General features: G+C 39.2%; 2 protein-coding genes across 2 annotated transcripts; both read left to right on the top strand.

Annotated features, from left to right (window-relative positions):
• The first annotated feature begins 2994 nt into the window (after positions 1-2994).
• LOC110804357 (uncharacterized) lies at positions 2995-3765 on the top strand. The gene has a single exon (XM_056829477.1). It carries the CDS (start codon positions 2995-2997, stop codon positions 3763-3765), a length of 771 nt encoding a protein of 256 aa, XP_056685455.1.
• A 12292-nt stretch (positions 3766-16057) lies between these two features.
• Positions 16058-18277, top strand: LOC110804355 (uncharacterized). The gene is made up of 2 exons (XM_022009942.2): positions 16058-17784; positions 17893-18277. Exons 1-2 carry the CDS (start codon positions 16058-16060, stop codon positions 18275-18277), a joined length of 2112 nt encoding a protein of 703 aa, XP_021865634.2.
• The last annotated feature ends 8388 nt before the right edge of the window (positions 18278-26665 follow it).

The following is a 26665-nucleotide window of genomic DNA, read 5'->3' as shown; positions in this document are numbered from 1 at the left end:
ATCATGAGATTATAAGTCTTCATCCCAAAATTGATCGAACTCGATCACACGGAGTATATAAAACCAACTCTTCTTTGACATAAAATAATACTACTCGCCTATAATACTCCACATTTACACTAAACCCTCGTCGTTATTCTAAACTAGCAACTAGCATCATTCTCATTCATATTAATAGTACACGTAATAATACAATACTATGGCATATACTAAAAAATACAAAACTAATCATACAACTCCAAGAAATAATTGTGAATACAAATAATTAGCGTTAACAACAACAGATCGATAAGCGCGTGATTACAATTTGTATATACAGATAATTCGAATAGACTAAGTACGTGTTGTTACAACTAATAATATACACAAACAATTACAAGGGACTAAGTGTGATTACCTTTCCGGAAATTAACACCATACGAACAAAGTAGAAAAACGACGGCCTGTTACGATTTGGGTAGTAAAAACTTCCAGTCCCATGCGCTCAAATGTTTGATGTTGATGATGATGCGTATAGGAGATAATAAATCAAAGTTTGGCTACTTTGATTCCCATTCCATGAAACCTCACGCAACAATTACACTAGAGGTAGACGGCAAAAATAATAATACGATTGAACTACTTTCGTATAAACTAATTAGGGTTAGTGGGTATTTATAATGCTAGTAAAAAGAGTCTTACTAAAACTAAACTAGGTTTTATAAAAAAAGTTATAATTAGGCTATTTAATTTAGGAAAATATTCTTAATAGATAAATACTACTATAACCTTATTCTGCCTAAAAGTATATTTTATAAAATCATAAAATTTTGGGTATTACAATCTACCCTCCTTAAAAGAAGTTTCGTCCCGAAACTTAAAGTTAGAAATTTTTTGTGACTATAGCTTCAAAAGCTTAAAAAACAAAAAATATATATATACATAAAAAAGGTTTTATTCCAAATTTTACAATATAAAATATTAGGAATATTACATTCTATCCCCCTTAAAAGAAAGGAGTTCGCCCCCGAACTCAAAACTAGTCACATAGTCATATCACAAGGAACACATAACTAACACATAGAAAGAGATACTCTCTTCAATTAAACGGCTTGTCCTATAACTTTTAACTTAACTCTTAATTAGTCATTTTAATCCTAGACAACTCAAACGCTGAGATATGAAGATCTATGCGTTAATCCCAAAGAGCGATTAGGCTCTTGATATCATTTATTAATGCCCTTAATTTATTAATTTATGCTTCCGCTATAAGACCTAATCAGGTATGGAAATTGGGGGTATTACAAATTGGTATGCAGAGCAATAGGTTTTAGGACTAAATTGGTTAATGTTAAATAAATATTAGGATCTTCAAATGAATTAATTAGGAATTAAAACTTGGAAAAGCCGTTAGTGAGGTTGAGCGACGTTTATCATGCTTTTATGTGCTACTTATTTTTGTATTTTATTATGTGTTTACATGTTAAGTATTTTGTGTTGTAGATGAGTCTTACCTACTTTCCTAATTACGAGAACATACTAGAGGAGTTTGATGCTTGGGTACAAGGAGAAGATGTATGGGTAAAATGCATAGAAGATTTATATGGTGTTACACTCGTTAAACATGAAGTTTATGAAGGAATTAAAATAGAGCCTATGTCCCCTCCTGCATTTACAAGAAACCAAGAAGAGGACCTAGAAATAAAAGAGATGCCACTACCGGATCTGTCTAGTGTAACTGGATGTTTTTGTCCTTTCTGTCCGGGAGAAAAGATTGACGTAGTGTTGAGCGACAACAAGGAAGTCCTCAGCAAATGCCCTCTTTTTGGGGGAGAAATTAAGGGAATTTTCAATTAAGAGATGTTTTGATTTATGTTAGGGAACCATGAACCAAATTATAGTTTAGAATGTTAAACTCATGCTTACTCTGAAATAAAATTTCATATGATGGTTGTTACTGGTGATAAATTTGGATACATCTGTATGTTTTTTTATATTTTATTTATTTATTTTAATTTTGATTTATAATTGATTATTATATGTTTAGAATTCCAATAATGGGATAAAGGGGGTAAGTAATTAGTTGTTATTTTTTTCTCTTTTGTGGTAGATGGAGGACCACCCAATGTACCCCTACAACCTAAGGATGGGACAACATGAGGACTTACCTCCCTATGTAGAAAGAGTAAAGGAACGTTGTGAAGAATGGGGAGATCTCCTAGGAGACCTGAACAACTATGACACACACCCTAGGATAATAGACGTCCTACTCAAAACCATACCACGTTATGAGCCTTGGATCCCAATTATGGAAATGTATGATGATGTTCTCACAGAAGAAGGGGAGATTCACCCAACCATATACAGATATGAGGGTCAATGGTTCCTTACCATTGAGTATGTCTCAACGAGGTTGATGGAGGCTTGGTCAAAATGGGAACCTGAAAATGAGATGGGGGAAGTAATCGATGTCGAACCACCCACGTTAGAGAATGAAGGAATGGGAGGTGAGAGGGATGAAGTGGAAGATGATATGCGAGTGGACCTCCCAATAGAAGAAGACCCAATAGAAGAAGACCCTGAAGAAGAAGACCCTGAAGAAGACCCCGAGGAAGAAGATCCCGAAGACGAGTTTGATGAGTGAGATTTTGAAAAGACTTAGTAGTGGGGCCATGTGGCCACTCATGGAATAGAAGTAGTCATAGGAATAGTTTATTTAGACCAAGGGTACATTTTCATCTATTAGTTTTTTTTTACTTGTTTAGTTAAGTTTTCTTTCGTTATTGTACAGATCCTATTGGGATATTTGATGTCAATTGATTACATTATTGAAATATTAAAGAGAATTGTTACCCGTTCTATGTGTTGGGTATTGTTATGAATTATATGAGGTGGAAATCTTTGTAAATTCTGCCTGGTGGAAATTGTTGTGATTAAATTGTCTGAATGTACACGTAAACTAGAAGAGAGTAGTAATTAATTGAGGAATACATCAATCCTTGGGTGCAGATAACCATGTCAGGAAGGAACAATCGTCCTCCCACTAATGCTGAATTGGCTGAACGGCTTCAGCAACTCACAGAACTGACCCAAACCTTAGAAGCGGCTTTGTTGAACAACAACAACAACAACAACAACAACAACAATGGAAACAACAATCCTGACTATGCTAAGAAATTCGCCAGTAGAAACCCACCTTACTTCCAAGGTGAAGAGGACCCTAGTATCCTAGAAAACTGGATCCGTGAATTTGATAAACTATTTCAGGCTATATGGTGCCCTAAGGAAGAGAGAATCCCTTCTGCAACCTATTATCTTAAGGGAGAAGCTGATATTTGGTGGTCCACCTCCCGAGCTGACCTAGTTGTTGAACGTGGATTTAACTGGGAGGCCTTTAAGGATGCTATGAGGGATAGGTTTTACCCTGAACATGTGAAAATGCAAAAATTCGATGAGTTTGCCGACCTTAGGAAGAGAAACATGTCTGTCCAAGAGTATCATTCTAAGTTCCTAGAGCTAGCTAGGTTTGCACCTACTATGGTCCCTGATGAGAGAGCTAAGGCCAACAAATTCATTCGAGGTTTGAACTTTGACACCCAGAAGGTTGTGATTGTTTTGGGATGCCGAACCTTGCAAGAAGCTTATGTTAGCGCAGCGAGTCACTACAGAGTTGAGAAACTGGAGGAGGAAATCAAGTCTAGGGGTAAGAGAAAGGAAGGAGATTCGAGGAACATCAATCAGAGTGGGGGAAATTCTGGAGGCTATGGGGATAAGAGGCCTAGGTAAAACAATGGTAATCAAGGTTCGGGTGGAGGATACCATGGAAATAACAACAATTATCGAGGAAATAATGGAGGGAAACCCCAAAACCAAGGGCAGAACCAGAAGTATGGGAATGGGAACGGAAAAAGGAATGAGAGACACTACTATTGCAAGCAGTGTAGTAAGGACCACCCAGGGGTTGATTGTAAGGGGAATGTTGTGCAGTGCTTTGGTTGCAAGAAGATGGGACATCGTGAGTTTGAGTGCTATGCTAAGAAAAATGGGGGTCAGCAACAACAAGGGAGGCAGAACAATTTCAGGAATAACAACAATCAAGGTAACCCTTCAGGGAGCCAATCTGCTCAAAATGGCCCTAACAAGACCTTGTCTACCCCGAATAGCAGCAATGGGAATGTGAATGGTGGCAACAAGGGGAGGATATTTGTGACTAGTATTTTATGCACGCGATGCGTGCGTGAAGTTTAGAATGCATGTAAACCAACATTAATAAATCAATATTTATGATCGTAGAATGACTATCTATATATTTTTCTTCAGACAATTTTTTTAAGCAATGGTTTAATACCTATTGGAAGATTTCATCACAAATGCATGGTTGAAAAGTTAAGAAAAAAACATATTAGCACAATATAAAGAACATACGCAACATTATCAAATCCTAATCTTATATGCACGCGATGTGTGCGAAAGTGTGAATTAAAGTTAAAATTATTTTGTTACAACTAACATATCTCAACGAAAAAATCAGAATCTCAGTTATGCTTTCTAACATTTAAAGAATCTTCTAAACCCTTGTATAAATCATCACGTATCTTATCTTGGTTGAGTGCAATCCACCTCAAATTATTGGCTTGCATTTTGACACAGTTATCTACAAAAAACTGTTGGAGTAGACGTCCGCATCTCGAGGTTAGTGAATCAAGTTGTTGTCGCCCGGTTACTGACTCTGTCATAATATCCCTACAAAATCAATAACAAACTCGTAAATTAAAAACCACAATTAAATGTTATACGAATTATAATAGAGAGTGGATAATGTAAGTTATACGCAGTGTGAAAAAAAATATTATTTAATTTCACTTGCAATAGCGATGCATGCGGAATATTATTAATAATTTAAAAACAAAAAATGTTGTAATAATTATGTTGGAGAGTGGACAATGCACTTAGTCACTATTTTATTTTATTTTATTTTTTAAAAAGATTATTTTAAGGTTTTATTTAGATTAAAGTCGAGTTTTTCTTTTCCGCTAAAACGAAAATTTTAATTTAAAATATAAAATAAAGTAAATATTTTATTTTGATTCCTTTTTGCTTTTCTTTTCTACTAAAACGAAAGCTTTAACTTAAAATAGATTTAAATATTTGGACTTTTGATTTTTTTGTTTTTTGTTTCTCTTTTCTTTTCTTTCTCTTTTACGTTAATTTAAAATAGATCAAATATTTAATTTTGATGCTTTTTGTTTATCTTTCCTCTAAAAATAAAATTTTAATTAAAATAGATTATATATTTGGACTTTTGATGCTTTTTATGGGTATTATGCAGTAAAAATCAAATTTCATTTAATTGTTTAACTTCAGCTTTTAAATACAATAGAGATTATAATTTTCGTTTTAAGCAAGTTTAGAAAGTGGGCCCATTTTATTGACTGAGCCCAGTTTCTTAAAGCCTGTTTAATTCATAAGGCTGGCCTATTTTCTTTTGTTCATAATCTTCCTATCTCTTATTTCTCTCTCCTCATACCGCCGTTGTGGCATCTAACCCTATTTCCTTTTGTTTCTTTCTCCTTTCTCTCCCCTCATTTTGGTGATCTCCTTCTTTTCTCTCAAACTATGGCGAAATCTCCATCTCCCCTCTCGTTTCGCCGCACTTTCCATCTCAAATCTCTTCACCGCACTTTCCATCTCAAAAATGGAGATGGTCCCTCCTTTATCTCACCTCTTATCTAACTCACCTCATTTCCAACTACTTTGAAGAAGATCTGAGCAAAAATGGCGATAACACTCATGCATATTTTAGATCTGTTCAACAAATGGTGAGTGCATAGGTATATCTCGTCTTTTTATTTCTTGTGAATTCTAATGATTTTTTTTGCTTTATTTCCTTCTAAATTTCCAGATCTTGTTGTTTCGATATTGATTTATCGTATTTCTGTTGTTTTTGTTTAAGACCTAATTATTTTTGGAATTCTTGGTTTGCATGTCATGAAATTATAAGGATTGGAGAGGAAGAAGCGAAGGCAGATGGCGAGGCGAGGCGAGGCGCTGGGCGAGGCGAGGCGAGGCGAGGCGAGGCGAGGATGTGAGTAAGTTCAGGTACTTTCAGTTGTTTGGCTGTATTGGTCTGAAAAAAAGCATGTTAATGCATACTCAATAAACCTAATTGAATCTCACCATAAAAGAAACCTAATCGAAAGTAAGGTGTTGGAAAACTATAACTCCTCACTGTATGTTCTGTGACTGAGAAAAGGAGGAAATTCATGCATAACTTTGATGTTATTGATAGCATTGTATTTGATGCATTGTAGTGTACCGTTTTGTGAAATTGTACTGTGTTGTGAAATTCTACTGTTTCAGAGTTGAACCGTGTGTGATGAATATGTAAACATCTTTTTTTCTATAAGAGAAAAGCTTGTATGGGTCATGCGGCTGTGCCTCAATTCTTAGAATAAGTATAATGTTACGGTCTTTCTTGCAATCCTTATAGGAGAAGTCCCATATCCATTGCAGCAGCAGTTATTTATATTATTTCTCAACTTTCGGAGGAAAAGAAACCCCTGCGAGGTTTGCCTCTCTTGTTATGTCTTTTGAATGCTTTTGTTTACACGCGGTTGTATTTTAATATCAATCCTGTTCAGCTCCTGTTTGTGTCTATTTACTATAATTTTAAAATTTTGATTTATTTTGTTGTAGATTTGTTTGATTTTCTGGACCTTGATTGGTTTTGTGTAATTTTTATATGATGTATAGTTGAATTTTATCCCAGTTGAATTATTCTGCATGATTTTGGCTTGTGAATTTGAAAATTTTTCCTGTTTAATAAATCAATTTTGTTGAGAGTTAATAAGATTAGGATTTTGTGAATATGGTGCGGCTTCTTGTTGATGTAGTTTGTGTTTTTGTGAAAATTCTTGGGGTTTTTAATAAAAAAATAGAGATTTTGGAAAATACAGTAGAAATTGAGAGAATGTGGAAAAGAAAGGAGTATTTTTTATAATCGGAATTTAGTTAATGCAGAATATTTGTTGCATAATTTTAGTTTTATTTCGTTGTCTTAGTTATTTGTCAACTAATTTATTTGCACTTTTGATTTGCATGTTGTGTCCCTCCATGGGTTGGAGAGAGAGGTCCAGGAGCGGTGGTGAGGCGCACGAGGCGCTGTTCGAGGGGCTCGAGGCGCTGGCCTAAGCTCTATCCGAGGCGATTTGCGAGGCGATAGGTACCATAATCTGAGTTGCTTGATATTTAATGATGGTTTAATGATTTCGTTTTATCTGTCTCTTTTATTTTCGAAATTTCACAATCTGAAATTTATTTTTTTGTTTGAAATTGGGTTATTCGATTTATTAGGTTATTGTTTTGTTTTGGGTTCTCGGTCATTGAGGTATTCATGAGGGATTCATGAGGGATTTATTAGGTTATTGTTTAGTTGGGTTTCATGAGGGATTCATTTCTAATTCGGGATTTGAGATTATTAGTTGATTTTAGCTTCTGGGTGTTTGAAAATTGAGGGTTTCTTGGCTGAAATTGATCCCAATTTAGGGTTTCTTGGATTTGAGGTCCTTTATTTGAGTTTGGCTTTCATAAATTATGTCTGCACTTTTGCAAATGTTCCTCACATTTTCCCGTTCCTTCTTAGAAAATTTTGTAAAGGCATCTGAAAGCTTGAGCTTGTAATATTCCATAAAGGCGGTGATTTGGACCCACCTAACAATTTAACTTTGTCAATGATTTCATCAATCTCCTCGGAATCCTTTCTTAACCATACGGCTTATGATATCACTACTACAATTCACATGAAACAATTGACCATTCATTGGGAGCTTTGACCCTTCTTGAACAATTTCCTTCTGGTAATTGATAAAAGTAGGGTTTCAAAATATGTAATTTACACCCTTATATTTGGTGATTACTGGGTTGATGTTGAATTTTTTCTGTTATTAATTTCCTTGTTATTTCTAATGACTTTTTCTGGGTGATTTTTATTATAATTAGGGTTTTTTCTCCAATTTTTAGTGTGTTAACTAAGGAGTGGGTGGAGGGCGGGGGTCTTCATTAAGTAATAGAGATCATTTCTTGTTTGAAATTGATCCCAATTTGAGGATATCAGCAAATTATATCACTTTTATTTAATTTAAAAACTAATCAAGTAATCTGAAATAATGTTGAAAACTAATTATTAAGCAAATACTTTGTAATGAACCGATTTTTTTTCAAGTAATTAAAGTAATTAAAATAAAATATGAGACGATTTAATTAATTAAATTAGTAGTCGATTTATCAGCATGAATTCAAATCTGAAATAATTAATTAAATTAGTTTAAAAGCATGGCTATTACTATTATTTTTGTTTGATTGGCACATACCGTTTGTTGTTCGTTATTTGATCTCGTTATGAACTTTTAACTCAACTTCAAATCTGCATTAAAACCAATTCAAGTCAATTATTTTCTGATTCATAATTGTAATGACACAAATCTCACAAATGTAAACAGAAATTCGTAATTCTCCCAAACATGATTATTTAATTAAAAGCATGAATTAAAATTTGAAACAATTTATAATCTGCAATTTCATATTGTAGATTCAATTTGAAATAATTTATATTTTGCAGATTTGCAGATTTTAATCTGCAATTAAAATTTGAAATAATTTTTAATAGAAGCAAGAAAGTTAATTGAAACTCATAAAAGCATGAAACTTACATACCTTGTATTTCAAATCTGCAAAATAAATTAACAAAATTATATAAGTTAGACCGATTTAATTCTAATGACAGAAATATTATAAACAGAAACATAAGAGATTCATAATTCTCTCAAAAACCCTATAAACCTTAAAAAAATATAAGAGATTATTTAATTAAAAGCGTGAAATAAAATTTGAAATAATTAATTAAAAAATTCATAAAAGTGTGGAAGTTACATACCTTATACTTTGAAATCTGCAATAAGAGATTAAACAAACATGAATTAAAATGTGTATTATTTTCTAAAAAACATGATTTTAACATAAAAAAAATATAAGGGATTGTTTAATTCAAAGCATGGATTAAAATGTGAAATAATTAATTGAAATTCATAAAAGCATGAAAATTACATACCTTGTATTTTCAAATCTGCAAAATAAATTAAAGAAATTATATAAGTTAGACCGATTTAATTTACATAGCAACAATCTTTAAAAAGAAAATTTGTTTATGCATACAAAATCACGAATCATTATTAATTTAAAATTGTTTAATTTCTGTTATGCATACTATATTCCATGTATTTTATGCATATTACAATTTTAATGGCCTTATCCTTGTTGGTTATGCATTAATATTCACGAATCTATACTAAAGGTGTTATTATTTTTATTGTTTCTTGCAAGGATTCGTGAAAAGTATACTTACTTGTATGGGAACGACTTCAAGAACGATGATATGGTTCTTCTGAGAATCAAACGTTGCAAATGATTCTTCTTCTTCTTCTGAGAATCAATGCTGTAGAACGTTGTTTTCCGGTTCTTGTTTTTGGAGTTTTTTTTTCTTTGGAGATTTTTGAGATTTTTTGGACTGTTTTCTCGTTTTACAATGTAAATTTGTTTTAATTTGGCAATTAGAATAAGCTGTAATAATTTGTAATAATGTGTAATAATTTCTTTCCTAATGTTTAATTAGTTTCCTGATTTAAGTAATCAATCAGCCCTAATTTAAGTAGTGCATTCAATTGTTCAACCCATGGGCCCTGGTAAACGATTTTGGGCGTTTTAGTCAGTCAAATTAGGTTGATAAGGTAGATCACAAAGTAAAACCGGGGATGGTATTTCTGTAAAATTAATGGGGGACACGAAAAGTTAATTTACAAAAACAACCTCAGCTCTTGGCTTATAGAATAGAGATGAACCAAGCTCAGGCTAATGGAGAGGCTAATGTGGTGACTGGTACTTTTCTTATAAACTCTATTCCTGCATATGTACTTTTTGATTCTGGAGCTTCACATTCATTCATATCACCTGCCCTAGTTAAGAAATTAGGACTGGAACCTTCTTCTCATATTTCTGCTCAAATTTCTATTCCAACTGGAGAGGTAGTGTCATGTAGAAAACTTTATAAGGATGTTTCAATAAACATTAGCGGGACTATACTACCAGGAGACCTTATAGAGTTCAATCTGGATGATTTGGATGTCATATTGGGAATGGATTGGTTGGGAAAATATAGAGCCCGAATAGAGTGTCATGATCAAAAAGTTGTTCTGAAAGGTCCAAATGGGAATAGAATATCCTACCAGGGCATTGTAACCAAACCTGGGGTGAAGATCATATCAGCCTTAGCTATGCATAAGTACCTTAGAAAAGGACAGGAAGCCTACCTGTGTCAGATTCAAGATTTGAAGAGAGAAGATAGTGAATTAAGTAATATTCTGGTTGTTAAGGAGTTTCCTGACGTATTCCCTGAGGATATTCCAGAGATGCCCCCAGATAGAGAAGTTGAGTTCACCATAGAGTTGATTCCAGGAACTGCGCCAATTTCTAAAGCACCTTATCGTATGGCCCCTGCCGAGATGAAGGAGTTGAAGAATCAGATAGAGGATTTGTTGAATAAAGGATATATTAGGCCAAGTGTGTCACCATGGGGAGCCCCTGTGCTCTTCGTGAAGAAGAAGGATGGAAGCTTGAGGTTATGTATAAATTATAGGGAGCTAAATCAAGTCACGATAAAAAACAAGTATCCATTGCCTCGTATAGATGACCTTTTTGACCAGCTGAAGGGTGCTGGAACCTTCTCTAAGATTGACTTAAGATCTGGGTACCATCAGTTGAAAATTGCGAAAAAAGACGTAGCAAAGACTGCTTTTAGAACAAGGTATGGCCATTATGAGTTCACAGTTATGCCATTTGGGTTAACCAATGCCCCAGCCGTTTTTATGGACCTCATGAATCGTGTATTTAGACCCTACCTTGATCAATTTGTGGTAGTATTCATTGATGATATTTTGATATACTCTAAGACCCCTGAAGATCATGAACAACATCTGCGTGTGATTTTAGAGACCTTGAGAGAGAAAAGATTGTATGAAAAATTGTCTAAGTGCGATTTTTGGAGAAACGAGGTAGCTTTCTTAGGTCATATCATCTTAAAGGAAGGAGTTTTCGTAGACCCCTCAAAGGTTCAAGCTGTAATGAGTTGGCCTAAACCTACTAATGTGACTGAGATTCGTAGCTTTTTGGGTTTAGCTGGTTATTACCGTAGATTTGTGAAAGACTTTTCGAGGATTGCGAGACCCCTAACCAACCTTATGAAGAAAACTGTGAAGTTTCAATGAGATGATAAATGTGAAGAATCTTTCCAAGAATTGAAAACAAGGTTAACCACAACCCCGGTGCTGACATTGCCATCTGGAGATGAAGGATTTGATGTTTATAGTGACGCTTCAAAGAAAGGTTTAGGGTGTGTTCTTATGCAAAATGGTAAAGTTGTGGCTTATGCTTCTAGACAATTGAAACCGTTTGAGGAAAACTACCTTACTCATGATCTGGAGTTAGCTGCAGTTGTTTTTGCACTCAAGATATGGAGACACTATTTGTATGGGGTAACCTGCAAGATATTCACAGACCATAAGAGCCTCAAGTACATTTTCACGCAGAAGGTATTAAATATGAGACAAAGGAGATGGCTAGAACTTATCAAAGATTATGACCTTGAGATACAATACCATGAGGGAAAAGCCAATGTAGTGGCGGATGCGTTGAGCAGGAAATCCAGTCATTCAGTCAATTCTATGTGGGTACTCCCAGATAAGTTGTGTGAGGAATTCTCGAGGTTGAACTTGGAGATTAAGGAGCATGGAGAGGTGGAATCTGAAATAAAACTATATGCTATGAGTATTACCCCTACCATATTTGAGAAGATTAGAAGTGGTCAACCTGATGATGTCAAGCTAAAAAGGGTGATGTCCAAAATGGAGAATGGTGAAATAGGACCTTTTAAGATGCATGATGATGGTAGCATTCGCTATGAGGGTCGGTGGTGTGTTCCAACGAAGTGTGAAGAAATAAAGAACCAGTTGATGAAAGAAGGACACTTCACACCTTACTCCGTACACCCCGGAGGCGACAAGCTTTATAAGGACCTCAAACAACATTTCTGGTGGCCTAGAATGAAGAGAGAAGTCGCTGAATTTGTCTCTAGATGTATGACATGCCAGAAGGTGAAAGCTGAGAGAAGCAAACCTAAGGGATTACTTCAGCCTTTAGATGTTCCAAAATGGAAGTGGGATTCGATATCTATGGATTTTGTGACTGCCTTACCTCTGACTAAAACCGGAAAGAACACTATTTGGGTCGTAGTAGATCGTTTGACCAAGACTGCTAGGTTCATTCCGATGAAAGATACATGGTCAATGGAGCAAATGGCAGCTGCGTATGTTAAGAATATTGTAAAACACCGTGGTGTCCCGGAAAACATTGTTTCTGATAGAGATGCGAGGTTCCTTTCGAACTTTTGGGAGAAAGTGCATTTGGCGTTCGGAACGCAATTGAAGTATAGTACTGCATTTCACCCAGCAACAGACGGTCAGACTGAGAGGACCATTCAGACCTTAGAAGACATGCTTAGAGCTTGTGCCATTGATTTCAAAGGTTCATGGGAAGAGCAATTGGATTTAGTAGAATTTTCCTATAATAATAGCTACCATGCAAGTATAGGAATGGCTCCTTATGAAGCTCTCTATGGAAGAAAATGTAGAAGCCCGTTATGCTGGAGTGATATGACTGACCAAGTGGTGTTAGGCCCTGGGTATTTGCATGACACGGTTGAGAAAGTCCGAATTATCCAAGAGAGGATGAAAGCTGCACAAGATAGACAGAAATCATATGCTGATCAGGATCGTCGCCAAGCTGTCTTTAAAATAGGAGAAAAGGTGTTGTTGAAAGTTTCACCAACCAAAGGTGTTATGAGATTTGGTAAAAAGGGAAAACTTAGCCCGAGGTATATTGGCCCCTATGAAGTGTTAGAAAGAGTTGGAGAAGTTGCTTATAGACTTGCCATGCCAACCGAGTTGTCTAAGGTACATGACGTTTTTCACATTTCACAACTCAAGAAGTATATCCATGATCCATCGCATGTGATTGAGCCAGAAGTAGTGGAATTGGATGAGACTTTGACTTATGAGGAGAAACCCATAAAAATATTAGATGAGAAAGTGAGAAAAACAAGAAATAAGGAGGTAAAGATAGTAAAAGTTTTATGGTCGAACCATCAAACTGAAGAGGCTACTTGGGAAGTAGAGGATACTATGAAACAGAAATATCCCGAGTTATTTACTCAGGTATGTATTAGAGTTACGGGGACGCAACTCCCTTTAAGGAGGGTGGATTTTAACAGTTTCGTACTTATAATAAGATGACCTTAATTAGTGTTGCTAATAATACACCCGTTGTCTAAGATTCGAGGACGAATCTTCCTTTAAGGGAGGTAGATTGTAATATCCCATATTTCACTAAGGAAAATAATATAAATAACCTTAGTCATATAATAATATAGATGTATAATATATGATAGTATAAAATTATAACCTTAGTTATATAATAACACCTTTTACTTTGTGGAATACTTTTATAACACTAGCTTCTAATATTATCTAAGATAATGGTAAGCCTAGCACCTCATTCACGTTCCTTTCTAAAATATAAAAAAAAAAAAAAAAAAAAAGAGAGAGAGAGTTCTTATCTTCATGTAAAACAAACTCCATACTTATCACCTCTCGTAACCTATTAGTCTAGGATTTGCTACTAACAAAAAGATAAACATCATCATCCCTAAATTTACGCTAGTAATCGTAACCGTGTTCTGAACAACCTTATCATCCTCCTTCCATATAAATAATAGTACAAAACCCTAATACAACATTTTTTTCAAAACCCTCGTACACTCACAAAACACCACCAGGAGCCGTGCATAAGAAACCGCAGGAAAACCTCGAGCGCCGAAGTGGATTTCTACCTACTTTCGGTTAAACCGAAACACCATTAAACATCACCGGATTCTACCGTAAGGACTACCGTCTTCAAGCCCTCGCCTTCCTCTTTACACCCGGTCTGTTAGCACTAGGAGCCAAGCTTGAACAAAGGTAATGTGTCGTTTCAAACAGAGTATAGTTTTCCTTATTATTCGACCTTGTCATTCCCGTATAATCGAATTTCAAAAATAAAAGGAACCTTACTTCATTTAGCCTTGATTATTTGATTGGAATATCACGTGGACTTCCAAGAGCTACTACATTATTGCCCTCAATTCCTTATTTCCTCCATTAATAATATAAAAGAGGAATGTGAAGTAAATGCACCATCTTTCTTGTTTTATTTGACCCATACACTTAAACGATAATATAAATGGTAACCATGCTAAGTTGGCATACTAATAGAGCTTAGTTTTGGAGAATCTTTAAACCTCTATACTCGTATTATACATATATATACATAGAGTTCTTATAGGTGTAGCTACACCCAGATCGTATATATATTGACGTCAATTATGTCATGCTTGTATGTAGAGTGCGTAGAGCGTGAGGATACGTACTAGTGCTTACGTGTGCTGTTGGTGATACTAAGCTTGTTAAGGTAAGTTACTATGTTCACTACCTTAACCCTATGAAAATATTATTTTAACGTGACTATGTGTAATATGTATATGTGGGTTATATGACTTTTGCAAATTCATTAAGACCAGTAATGTCATAATAGACTCTTTCTTCTTTTATTGATTTCCATGTTCAAAATGCTTTTGGGTATATATATACACTACCAGTAGCTATTTTATCAAGTTCATGTGCATGACCCGTGTGTTTGATCATTAAACATAGTCGCAAGGCAGGTCATGTAGTTTAGCGTAAGGTTATTACTTTGTCTTGGACAATTTATGGTGAGTTTATGGTTTTATCAACCTGACATGCATAATCAGAATAAAGTGGTACTCATGAATTTGGATTGTTGCAATTAGAAGTGTACGTAATAGTTAGTCAATTTCTGGAAATGTGCAAGAGTATGTGATTTTGATATCCATTAATTACTTTGTGTATGTGACCACGCCAGTGCTACGTATAGAACAACATTTACGTAGAGATAAACATATTCTTAGTTGGTAAGACATCTTAGGCAGGATCCCCTAAGGTGATGAACACATTGGTGGTATGACACATCGTGTCTCAATATTTTAGTCGGAGATAACTAGCACGACCTAGGCTTATTCTACTCCTTTGAGTTAAAAACACTCACTGGGGGGTGTGCACACTTAAGGACTAAGACCTATTTTGGTGGTTACACCCATTAGGGTGGTAGTCTCGAACTACATTTATGGTGGAATTATCTTGTTCTCTTACCTCTGAGTAATTAATTAACTATTAAATTATGGGTTGTGTGCGTGTGCTTGCTATGTGCTATTTGTGCGTGAAATGTTTTAAAATAAAATGTTTTCCAAAGTAAGGGAAAAGGTTTTCAAAAATGTTTTACAGGGTGAAGTAGTACTTACTTAATTTCCACTGATTTGTGGTTTCCCTTCTGTATATGTTTTTTTCAATTTACAGGTATGCGTGGCACGTCATGAGCAACCGTTTCACAACAACTAGTATCAAGTTATTAATAACGTAGATCACCTAGAGACAAACAGTTGGTTTTATTTAATTTAGTTTGTAACGATATTTTGGGTAGTTGGTTTAAGTTATTTAATTATGGCAATGTTGGTTCATTTATAAAGGTTGGATTATTGTTGGAAAATATAGCCTTACATTTGGGTTGAAGCCTAAATGTGGCGGTAATGCCCTTAATTTATTAATTTATGCTTCCGCTATAAGACCTAATCAGGTATGGAAATTGGGGGTGTTACAAAAGATCTGAGAAAACCTTCGCAACACTGAGGCAATTTGGTATGAAGTTAAACCCAAAAAAGTGCGTGTTCGGTGTTAAGTCCGGAAAGTTTTTGGGGTTCCTGGTCAGTGAAAGAGGAATTGATGCCAACCCAGAGAAAGTAGAGGCCATACTCAACCTACCAGAGCCAAAAAGCATACGAGACATCCAGATGTTGACTGGAAAAATGGCAGCACTCACCAGGTTCATCAGCAAGTCCGCGGACAAGTCCCTTCCTTTTTTCCAGGTGTTGAAGGGAAATAAAACGTTTAAGTGGGGAGAAGAGCAAGAGAAAGCATTCAAGGAGGTAAAGAACCATTTGAAAAGCCTCCCAACTATAGCCAGACCAGAAGTGGGGGACATATTGCAGTTGTACATCTCTGCCTCCAAGAAAACTGTAGCAGCAGCTCTGGTAGTTGAAAAAGATAAGATCCAGCAGCCAGTTTACTTTGTCAGCCACATCCTTAACCCTGCAGAACAGAGGTACCCCCTGATCGAAAAAATGGCCTTTGCCATCATGATAGCTGCTAGGAAATTGAAACCATACTTCGACGCACATAAAGTGCAAGTGCTAACCAACCAACCTTTAGAGAAGTCGTTGCAAAGGTTAGATACTTCTGGTAGACTCTTGAAATGGGCAGTGGAACTCTCAGAATATGACATCGAGTACAAACCCAGAACTGCCATAAAAGCACAGGCACTGGCAGATTTTATAGCAGAGGCCTCATACGAAGAGGAGGAAGAGCCATTGGGGACATGTCAAATCTCGGTAGATGGCTCCGCTGCGGTCACAGGGTCGGGTGCAGGTACCATAATGGTCTCACCAGAAGGCAACGTCTTCGAATACGCCATAAAGTTTAAATTCAAAGCTTCAAATAATGAGGCAGAATATGAGGCAGCAATCGCAGGAATCCAGATGTGCAAAGCAGCAGATGCTAAGAAAATAGTGCTAAAAACGGATTCACAGCTGGTAGCCAGTCAATATAGAGGTGAATACGAAGCCAGGGAACCATCCATGCAGAGATACTTGGCCTTGATGAAAGAAGCTGTAGCCCAGCTAGAGAGTTTTGAGATCCAACTGGTCCCCAGGGCAGAAAATAATCAGGCAGATGCCTTATCAAAACTGGCAAGCTCGACGTTGCAGGACTTAGAAAGAACGGTGATGGTGGAGGTCCAGGAGGAAAAAAGCATTGACAAAAAGCCTGCAGTTAACTCCATCGACACAGAACCACAGTGGTACGACAATATAGTTTCATATAAGCTGGGGAGGGGCCTTCCCACAGCAGAGCAAGAACAGAAGAAAGTAAAACGAAACGAACACTGGTTCGTCATTTACCAGGGAAAATTGTACAAGAAATCTTTCTCCTTGCCTCTACTGAGATGTGTGTCAACAGAGGAATCACAACGAATCATTGAGGAAATACATGAGGGAATACGTGGAAACCACATAGGTGGCAGAACATTAGCCTTAAAGGCCCTCAGGGCAGGATACTATTGGCCAACCATGGTAGGCAATTCACAGGCGTATGTTAAAAAGTGCGATAAGTGCCAGAAATTCGCTCCAGTGATCAATCAACCCTCCAACGACTTACAACCAATTATCAATCCTATACCATTCGCCCAGTGGGGAATGGATATCCTGGGACCATTCACAGCAGCAAGCGGAGGAAGAAAATTTTTGATTGTGGTAGTGGACTATTTTACTAAGTGGATTGAAGCAGAGCCCACAAAAAGCATAACAGCCAAAAGGATAAAGGATTTCATCTGGAAGAACATCGTGACGAGATTTGGCATTCCAGAAAGTTTAGTCTTTGACCATGGAACACAGTTCGATTGCACACCAATAAAGGAATATTGCGCTGAACTAAGGATAAAATTTGCATACGCATCTGTATGTCATCCCCATAGAAATGGGCAAGCAGAGGCAGCAAACAAATAGATCCTGGGAGCACTACGAAAGAAGATAGAAGATTTTAAGGGTGCATGGGCTGACCTCATCCCATAAATTTTATGGTCTAACAGGACCACCGAGAAAGAAGCAACACGGGAGAGTCCTTACAAGTTGGCCTTCGGGGCCGAGGCAGTTCTGCCTGTAGAGGTGGGTCTGCCTAGCTTCAGAGTGCAGTACTATGATGAGAGCACTAATGAGCAGCTTATGAGGGAAGCATTAGATCTCTTACCAGAGGTCAGATTACAAGCAGAGCTCAAATTGACAGCGAACAAAGAAAGAATGAGCAGGGCATATAACAAGAGAGTAAAACACAGACCTATGCAGGTAGGGGACCTGGTTCTCAGACGAACGGCCGCCACTGGAAAAGGAAAAGCAGAAGGAAAGTTCACTGCCAACTGGGAAGGGCCTTACCAGATCACAAGAGAAGTAGCCCCTGGCTCATATACCACCTCATGACCATGGAGGGAAAAGAGTTGAAGAATAGCTGGAATGCCAATATGCTAAAAAAATACTATGTATAGGTGCAAAGAATCAATACTATAATAAGGCAATAGAAGCCAAATAGCCCCTTACTCTTGTATTTTCCTCGCATTTTACAAACATAATAAAACTGGCCCAGCTACCTTTGACAAATACATCGACTCTCTTGGACAGGTAAAAGATAAGTAACCAAGACTCGCACAGAGGAAATACCCCCCACAAATAACTTGGTCTGATCAGCCAAGTTACTAGGTGGGTACTTCCTCAGTAAGGGTTTGGTGAAAACACTTGCTGAGTTTTGTCCTGGCCAAAGCCAGAACAATTCAACGATGCGCAGCCCAAAGCAGGCTGGAGCAAAATATGAAAACACTTCTTGAGTTTTGTCCTGGCCAAATCCAGAACAATTCAGCGATACACAGCCCAAATCAGGCTGGAGTAAAATATGAAAACACTTCTTGAGTTTTGTCCTGGCCAAAGCCAGAACGATTCAGTGATGCACAGCCCAAAGCAGGCTGGAGTAAAATATGAAAACACTTCCTGAGTTTTGACATGGCCAAAGCCAAGGTAAAAATGGCAGTGTGCGGCCAAGAGTAGGCCATAACAATCAAACGCACAAAGCATGCCGAAAAGAAATAAGGAAGAGACAAAAAAAAAACATAACAAGTAGAGAACAAAATAAAACGTAACATAAACACGTCGAATAAACAAACAATGGGACCGACGGCTATACCTCAAAAACTTATGCAAAGTACAGCCTTGCAAAATGGCCACTGTTGATCAGAACTAAAAAGCGATAAATAGTATTTTCAAGAACAAATTTTTACTCTCCACGCGGGGAGGACAAAACAACTAAAAGAAATATACTATGCATTAGCTGAGGTAGTGCAAGATGAACATGGGGACAGCCGCCTGTGCCATTATTGCTCAGCATTATCTTCAGCATCAGACAGAGGCAACTCCCCAGGATGAACATTTTCAACGCAGTGATCAGGCACCCCATCATCCTCTGGTATCGAACCACCTGCAGCCAAAGACGCTTGTTCAGCCTCTCTCTTCTTCCTCAAAAGCACAACATGAAGCCCAGCTAGCCAAGCAACTTCGATAGGGGACCAGTCAAGATCAGGATGCTTCTCTTGCACTATTAGCGAAGCAGCCTTCCAACCACCATCATAGCTCTGAGTGCGTAGAGCATACTGCTCATCTGATCGGCGAAAGTCACGAACAGCAGCCGCAAGTTGATCTTCAATAGAGTTCTGCAGCTGGGCCATTTCATTATCATGAGCCTGCTCAACAGCAAGAGAATCCTGCTGAAGAGTTTCAACTTTTTGCCGCTCAGTAACCAGATCAATTTGGGCCTGGGAAAAGCTATTCTGCAACTGATCACGCTCTTCAGTAACGAGCTTCAACTGATCATTGGCTGAAGTTAAATAGGTCGAAGACATCTCCAGATCACCCGTTAGCTCCTCAATTCTCTTCTTTTGGGCCTCTATATGAGCAGCGTTAGCAGCAAGTCGCTTCTGGTAAACTATGAAAACCTCTGTCAACTCACACACAGCGTTGCCACACTAAAAACATATCAAAAAGAGAGAGAAACATTGTAAGCAAGAATATAACAAAAGGAGAAAACTAACGTGCCGAAGGAAAAGAGAAATAAATTAAGTATACCTCCATGACCTTCTGGCATGCATTCGCTCCAGGGGTGTACAAACGATCCCTGGGTAAGTCACTGGGTAACTGCAGGCCTCTCAACATCCTCAGGGCAAGTGTACCGCCTTTCTCAGGGTAGTTCCCATACAAACTTTCCAATTCCCATACATCCCAGCGCGGAGCAAAAGTACGATCTGAAGCAGAGGGACCAGAAAAGATAGCAGCCAGCTCAGGGTCGACCTGGGGGCGAATGTCGAGATACTCTTTTTCAACAAACTCCCTATGTCGACCAGTGATATATAGGTCAAGATCATCAGCAGCCAGATCATTCCCTTGAAGCTCCTGCTCCAAAAACTGCCGAAGAGAACTACCAAAGGTGTTGTTGCGGTTCGGGTCAGCCACAGACGGGGAAGCTCGAGGCAATTCAGCCTCACTTTCAATCCTGGGTTGTTTCCCAGGACGCCGAACAAAAGGATGCTCTTCAGCTTCAATGTCCACAGGATCGGACGCAGAGCCGGAACGACCTGGCTGGTCACATATCTCGTCAGCCACCTCCCCAAAATCATGACCCGCATCCTCTGTTGGAACTTCGAGCCCAGCCTCAAAATCAGCTCGATCACGACGAGAGCCAGACAGAGCCCCCCGGCTGGAAACCCCGCGAGAGGTCTGCCCCTGACGAACAGGAGTGCTCACAGGGCCAGTGGGTGCAGAAGAAACCACCCGGGGCACTCTAGGAACGATGCCAGAACCACCACCCCGACCAGATCGGCGTGTAGAACTTCTTCGGCTACCCTCTATCTGGTCAGCCAAAATTTGATACCCATTCGCAGCAGGATCAGGGGGGGCAGCACAAATGAAAGAACCCTCAGCCCGAACACCCAATTCCTCAAGGTTCAAAAATCGACGACCTGGGAACGTAAAAAAAAAAAAAAAAAAAAAAAAACAGTAAAGAGAAGAAAAAACATAAGGGAGATGAAGCAGTCCGCACAAAGAGAAAACAAAACACGAGAAAAAAGCAACACAGTTCTAACCTTGAGGGTGAGTAGAACTGAGAAACATAGCGGACAGCATATCGTTCCGCAAAACATAACTTGAATGCGGAAGCCATACACGAGGCAACCGCCCAACTTCTTTACCAGAAGTGTTAAACTTCGGTTCAGATGAAAAATGCTCAAAAGCCCTCTCCTCCAGGACAACACCATCCACAATCTCAACTCCCTCTAACCGAGTCCGGGGCCGGACAAAACCCCGAGCAACGGGGAAGTCAGCAGGAACGACAAGCCAGTAGAATCTATCCTTCCACTCTTTTTGACCGGTAGGCATCCCATGACAGGTCAATCTTCCACGATTGCAATAGATTGAGAACCAACCAATCTTGTTCCCAGTGCCACTGTTACGCAGATGATGGACTCGCTTGCATAGAGAAAGGGTTTCAGGAAACTCCAAAAACCGACAGACCCAAATATAGCTGATCAATGTGCGTACAGCAAAGGGGTGAAGCTGAGCCAAACAGATGTTAAACGCACGAAGAATCTTTACCATGGTAGGGTCTAGAGGAAATCGCAGACCAAAATCCAGACTATAGGCATAAACACCTATGCACCCCTCTGGTGGATGAGTGATCCGAGCATCGTCAACTGGTACGATGAGTCGATAACCATCAGGCAGACCATAAAACTCCTTACCAACAACAACATGATTCTCTTTTCGCGCATCATCAGTCTATTTAACGTTCAGCTTCGCGTTTAAGGGACCAAATGCAGAGGCCTCAGAAAGGAAGGGCGTCAAATCCCCAGGAACGACATTCTCCTCCACATAATTGGGAAATGGCCTCAGCTCGTTCACCGGGGCCAAAATATCCTCCCCACTAGCTTGCTCACCCACATAGATAGTGACATGGCCAGCCATCATAGAACGAAAAATAGATTCCTGGCGTCTGTAAACACGTAAAGATAGTTCAGACTCATTAGCTCCAGCAAGCTGCTCAAAATCATCTAACCAAGCCTTTTCAGAAAGAGGCTGAACATCAAGCCCTGGGGGGGCATTGGACGGCGGGTTTATCCTAACTATCCGAGAAAAATAGTCATGGCGCATCTCCCGAAGAGTCTGACAAAAGGATGGGGACAGGTCGGCTGTGGAGGTAAGACACCCAGAACCACCCGCGTCTGGGGAGGGTGATTCCTCCCAAGGGGATTCATCGTTAGAGGATAAAGAAATCACAACAGGCACAGAGCGGGACAAAACATCATGCATAGATTTGGTTTTGTGCTCAGCAAAAGCTCGAGTCTCCTCATCAGAAGATAAAGAGACAGAGGAGGGAGAAGAGGTAGCATAGGAAGCAGAAGAAACGTTTTTCGCGTATGAGCTACTAAGGTTTTGGCTATCAGACGCATCAGACATTGTAAACTGAAAGTCACAGGAAAAGGGAAAAGGGCACAAAGGTAAATAACATAAAAAAAAAGAGGGAGAGGCGAAAACTCAAGCTACTCAACAATGGCGGAAACTTAAGCTACTCAACAATGGCGAAAAAAACCAAAAATTGAAACCAAAAACCTCCAGAAATACTAAATTAAAGCAAGTAACAAACGGAAACTGCAAGAAAGATTTGAAAAAACACCAAAAGATAGCAACTTACCGGAAAAGGAAGATAGGGTTAGAATCAAAAGGAACACAGCAACTGAAAACCTCCCTTGGCGAAATGGCAAATGGAAACACGAAGATTGAACGACCACCGCAAGCAACAAAAACACCAGCAATAGATCGAAAAGGCGATGAAAAACACGAAAATGAACAAAAGATCAAATTTTGGGAAGATTTTTGCAGCTAGTAGGTAGCGAAAGGTGGGAACACTCGAATACTTTCTTCAGAAACACCAAGGAAAGAGAAAGTAAGAAATGAAGATGAAGATGAAGAAGAAAGAAAGAAGTTATATTTTTAAAGCCAAAGAGGAACGGCTGAGATTCGAGCAACGATACAGTTACACAAGCGGGATGAAAGACACGTGTAAACCCCAATTCGACCAAATTCAAACATGATGAAGGACGGCCCGAATTTAGTGACGATTCCAATTGACTCTTCAGATAAATGACGCATGGCACAAGGAGATGACGGTTAAAATCCCCAAAGATTTTTTACCATTTCACCCCAAGGAAAGCCCGCCCAAATTCTGCACCAAAAAAAAAAAAAAAGCAGCAGACCTAATTCGAAGAATTAGATCTACTCTTGAGGGACTGGTAACAAGAGAATACATAACCAGGACAAAAATGAAAGGCTAATAAAACAAGCATTGCAGCCCCGAGGAGGCCAGGCCAAGAACAGAAGAGCAGACCTAACTTAAGAAGTCAGATCTACTCTTGATGGACTAGTTGTACGGGGTCATATCCAGAAAGGACAGAGCACTCGTGGCAGAGAAGAGCCACTAACCCAGGGCATACCTAAAGCAAAGAAAGACTCCAAGCTCTAAACCAAGCGTATACGACCCAGGCAGATCAAACCTCCCAGATCACATATAGAACACAGAGCATAGCTCGACAAGGCTGCATTAGTCCAAGAAAGGACCTGCAGGCTAAACGACAAAGGCAAGGAATAAAGTACATCGTCGTCATACACGTGGCGGCATCTGAGTAGGCCAAAGTACAGAATAGTACGCCTATAAATAGCACCCACATCACTCGTGATGGGACACTCTTACACACGGTACTTGCTCCACCTTCTCTCTATATTCCCTATCTAAAGACTTCTTATCTATTTGCTGACTTAGGCATCGGATGGGGTTTCTTCGGTTAAACCCCCGAGGTTAGCTCACATTTGCTCTGCTTGACAGGGCCAAGGCACTTTAGATCGTCCTCCCAGTTCCACACTCGGAACAATAGTAGTAGCTGCGTTGCTACGTTGCTTGGCATATTACCAATTGAAGCACAATGCATCTACCAGATAACAGGAATCAACGAGAATGTATCAATGTGTGAGGCTTGACTTTCTTGAAGAAGTTATGCCGATTGACGATCACTTGATGGACTCCCGGCCACTTCTTTTCCAGTATGCTCTGCTTCGGGGTGCCTTATCTCGGACCTCGGGAGCGTGAGCTCAGACCTCGGGAGGCTTTGGCTCGGGCCACGAGAGATGAGTTTCCACTACCGAAACTTGGGTTTGCAGTAGGCTTTGCTTCGGGAGATCATCTTTGGCTCCAAAGTTTCTGTTGTATGAGACTTGAATTATCAAAGCTCTTTAGTTGGCTTCGGGATGCTTGCCTCGGCAGACTGAACTTTGGTACTAGCCTCGGCATTGATCTTCGGCACGGAGCCTCGACACTGAGTTCAGCTCTTATCTTCGGCACCGCTATGCTTGTGAGATAGAGCTCGTTCACGCATTTTGACAAACACTTCGTGGTCAGCAACCGAACTTTGTAATCATGTCTAATAAAACATCAACCAAACAATGTCAGCCTTTAAATCTTTATTTTTTTTAAGTAAGGTCTGACTTCATTGTAGAATTTTGGAGTATGAGCTCGGTCTTCGGGAGCATGAGCTCGGACCGCGGGAGCTTATGTCGACCTTCGGGAGATGATCTCCATATTCAGTTCTGGTGCAAGGAGGTTATTCTGCTTTCGGCAACTCTGCTTTTGGCTCCGATGTTGGTGACATGAATTATTCTATATCTCAGCAGCTTATTCTGCTTTGCAGAGCTCTAGTCTGCTCAATTGGAATACAACCTTGGCATTGAGCGCTTCGGCATTGAGCTCGAGAGCTGCTACGCTCGGCATTACAATTCTGCACCGAGTCCGGCTATTCTCTGCTCGGAGGTGAGCTTTGGGAGCTTGGCTCGGGAACTTCGACACTGAGCTGGCGTGCTTGGCATTGCTTTTATGTGGCTCGTACCTCTGGTTAGCCTCAGCAGCTTTAGGTCGGACCTCGGGAGCGCGGTTTCGGCATTGCTCGGGAGCTGAATTTTCACCTTCAATTGGTCATTGAGGCATTTTATCGAACATTTGATATGCTGTTTTTCAAGTGGCTTTTTCTTGGACTATGCACTGAGGAAGCTCCTCCACAAAGTCTAGATAGTCAGCCAAGTATTGATAAGAAGGATTCACCAATTTTCTACTAACATATCAGAATAAATCAGTTATGATGATGAAGCAAAACATCAAATATAAAGGAGGAGACTTAGCTTGGAGATCGCAAATGACTGAATGAGCAATGCAACTTTTACCAGGCTGACGTTTTGTTCCACCTGTAGACAACCTTAGCTCTGATCTCGGCTCATCCTTGGATTGCCTCAACTCGCTGTTTTGGTTGCCTTCGATTTTGGTCTTACTGAATTGCAGAATGAGCCATTATGTTTCATCACCCAATTCCTTCGGCACTGAGCGTCGGGGCTGGGCTCGGCTCTGCTTCTCACCTTCGGAAATTGCAGCACAAATAAGGCTAATTTTTTGTTTTAGCCCATTTGTGAGTTGTGAATTGCATCCGAGTAGTATTGGTAGTTCGCAGCGATGTTGGAGTGTAGCTTTCATTTACTCAATTGTTGTGCCCAACTGAGTCAGTAAGCAAGGGAGACAAAATAATTGCACCTTGTGTGAGGGGGTCGAAAAAGCACGAGGCTAATGCGTGACCTCGTCCCTCGTGGGTGTGACGCTTCTTTTTGTCAAATCAAGTGTAATTGGATTTCCTTTGAGTTTACACCCAATTGACTAGTAATATAGGAGTCGCCATTCAGTTTTTAACGACAATGAGAAAAACTGACAAAACCCGGTTATCGTGACATAAATGGAGTGCAATTATTTTGACCACGACGGCCGTATGTTCCCTTGTGATCCCCGGTGGTGGGGATCGCTCAACGTACACCCGCGGGGTAGAGATTGAGGGTTCGGGGGACTGTAACTACCGAGAGGAGTACTCGCTCTTCGATAACTCCAGAGGCAGGATATCCTTACTAGCTCAGCATGAATAATTGAAGGGACATGCGTTAACTATTAAACTAATCTAAGTTGATTTTAACAATATGCAACACATAGTACTAGATCGAGCGCGATTGTCTGATTTAGATTGTTTTAAGGGACCTAGCATGATAATCCAATTTCCCAAAAATATCATATTTATTAAGCATGATCGAACAATCAGATTTTAGTTAGTTTAACAGTTCATAAAAGGGCGAGGAAAGCAATTAAACCATGGAAAAGGGACACATTACGACGCACCCTTGAGAGGTGCGTCACGGTTCTCAGAAAACTAACCACTTTGACTTTGCTATTTCTCCTTTTATTTAACGAATCTCAAATTATGGGACGGGATACGTTCTGTTCGATTTATGGATCGATTGCGACAGAACGCGTGATCAGTTTTGCAGCGTGAGGCTTAGGCTTAGGGGGTTTAGAGTCAATACTCAGAATAATTGTGTGTTGTGTCATTGTTGTGTGTTTCCCGTCGAACTTAGGGCCCTATTTATAGAAAAGAGTTCGTGGAAAGATAGAATTGTAGAACTCTAATCCTCGAGGAATTAGGAAAAAACACGTCCCAGGTATTTTCAGCGCCCAGGGCTGGGCGTCAAAGATTTCGGCGCCCAGCTCTGGGCGTTGAAAATAGGATCCATGCAACTTCAGCGCCCAGGGCTGGGCGTTGAAATTGATGTTTGGGCCGTTTCTTTGTCAGATTCGGATTCCTAGAATCCGGAGTGTTTGAGATTTAATTGAGTCTTTTAGTGCGTATTAACCTTGTGACG

The sequence above is a fragment of the Spinacia oleracea genome, chromosome 5 (genome assembly GCF_020520425.1).
Source record: "Spinacia oleracea cultivar Varoflay chromosome 5, BTI_SOV_V1, whole genome shotgun sequence".
NCBI classification, from domain to species: domain Eukaryota; kingdom Viridiplantae; phylum Streptophyta; class Magnoliopsida; order Caryophyllales; family Amaranthaceae; genus Spinacia; species Spinacia oleracea.
The sequence above is the reverse complement of the archived record's forward strand: the minus strand, read 5'-3'. Positions and strand labels throughout refer to the sequence as shown.

Bases quoted from the DNA above. Each gene is read 5' to 3' on its own strand.
- LOC110804357 (XM_056829477.1), top strand. From the start codon at position 2,995: ATGTCAGGAAGGAACAATCGTCCTCCCACTAATGCTGAATTGGCTGAA.
- LOC110804355 (XM_022009942.2), top strand. From the start codon at position 16,058: ATGGCAGCACTCACCAGGTTCATCAGCAAGTCCGCGGACAAGTCCCTT. The intron at 17,785-17,892 runs GCAAGCAGAGGC...ATGGTCTAACAG, and splicing joins TGTCATCCCCATAGAAATGG to GACCACCGAGAAAGAAGCAA.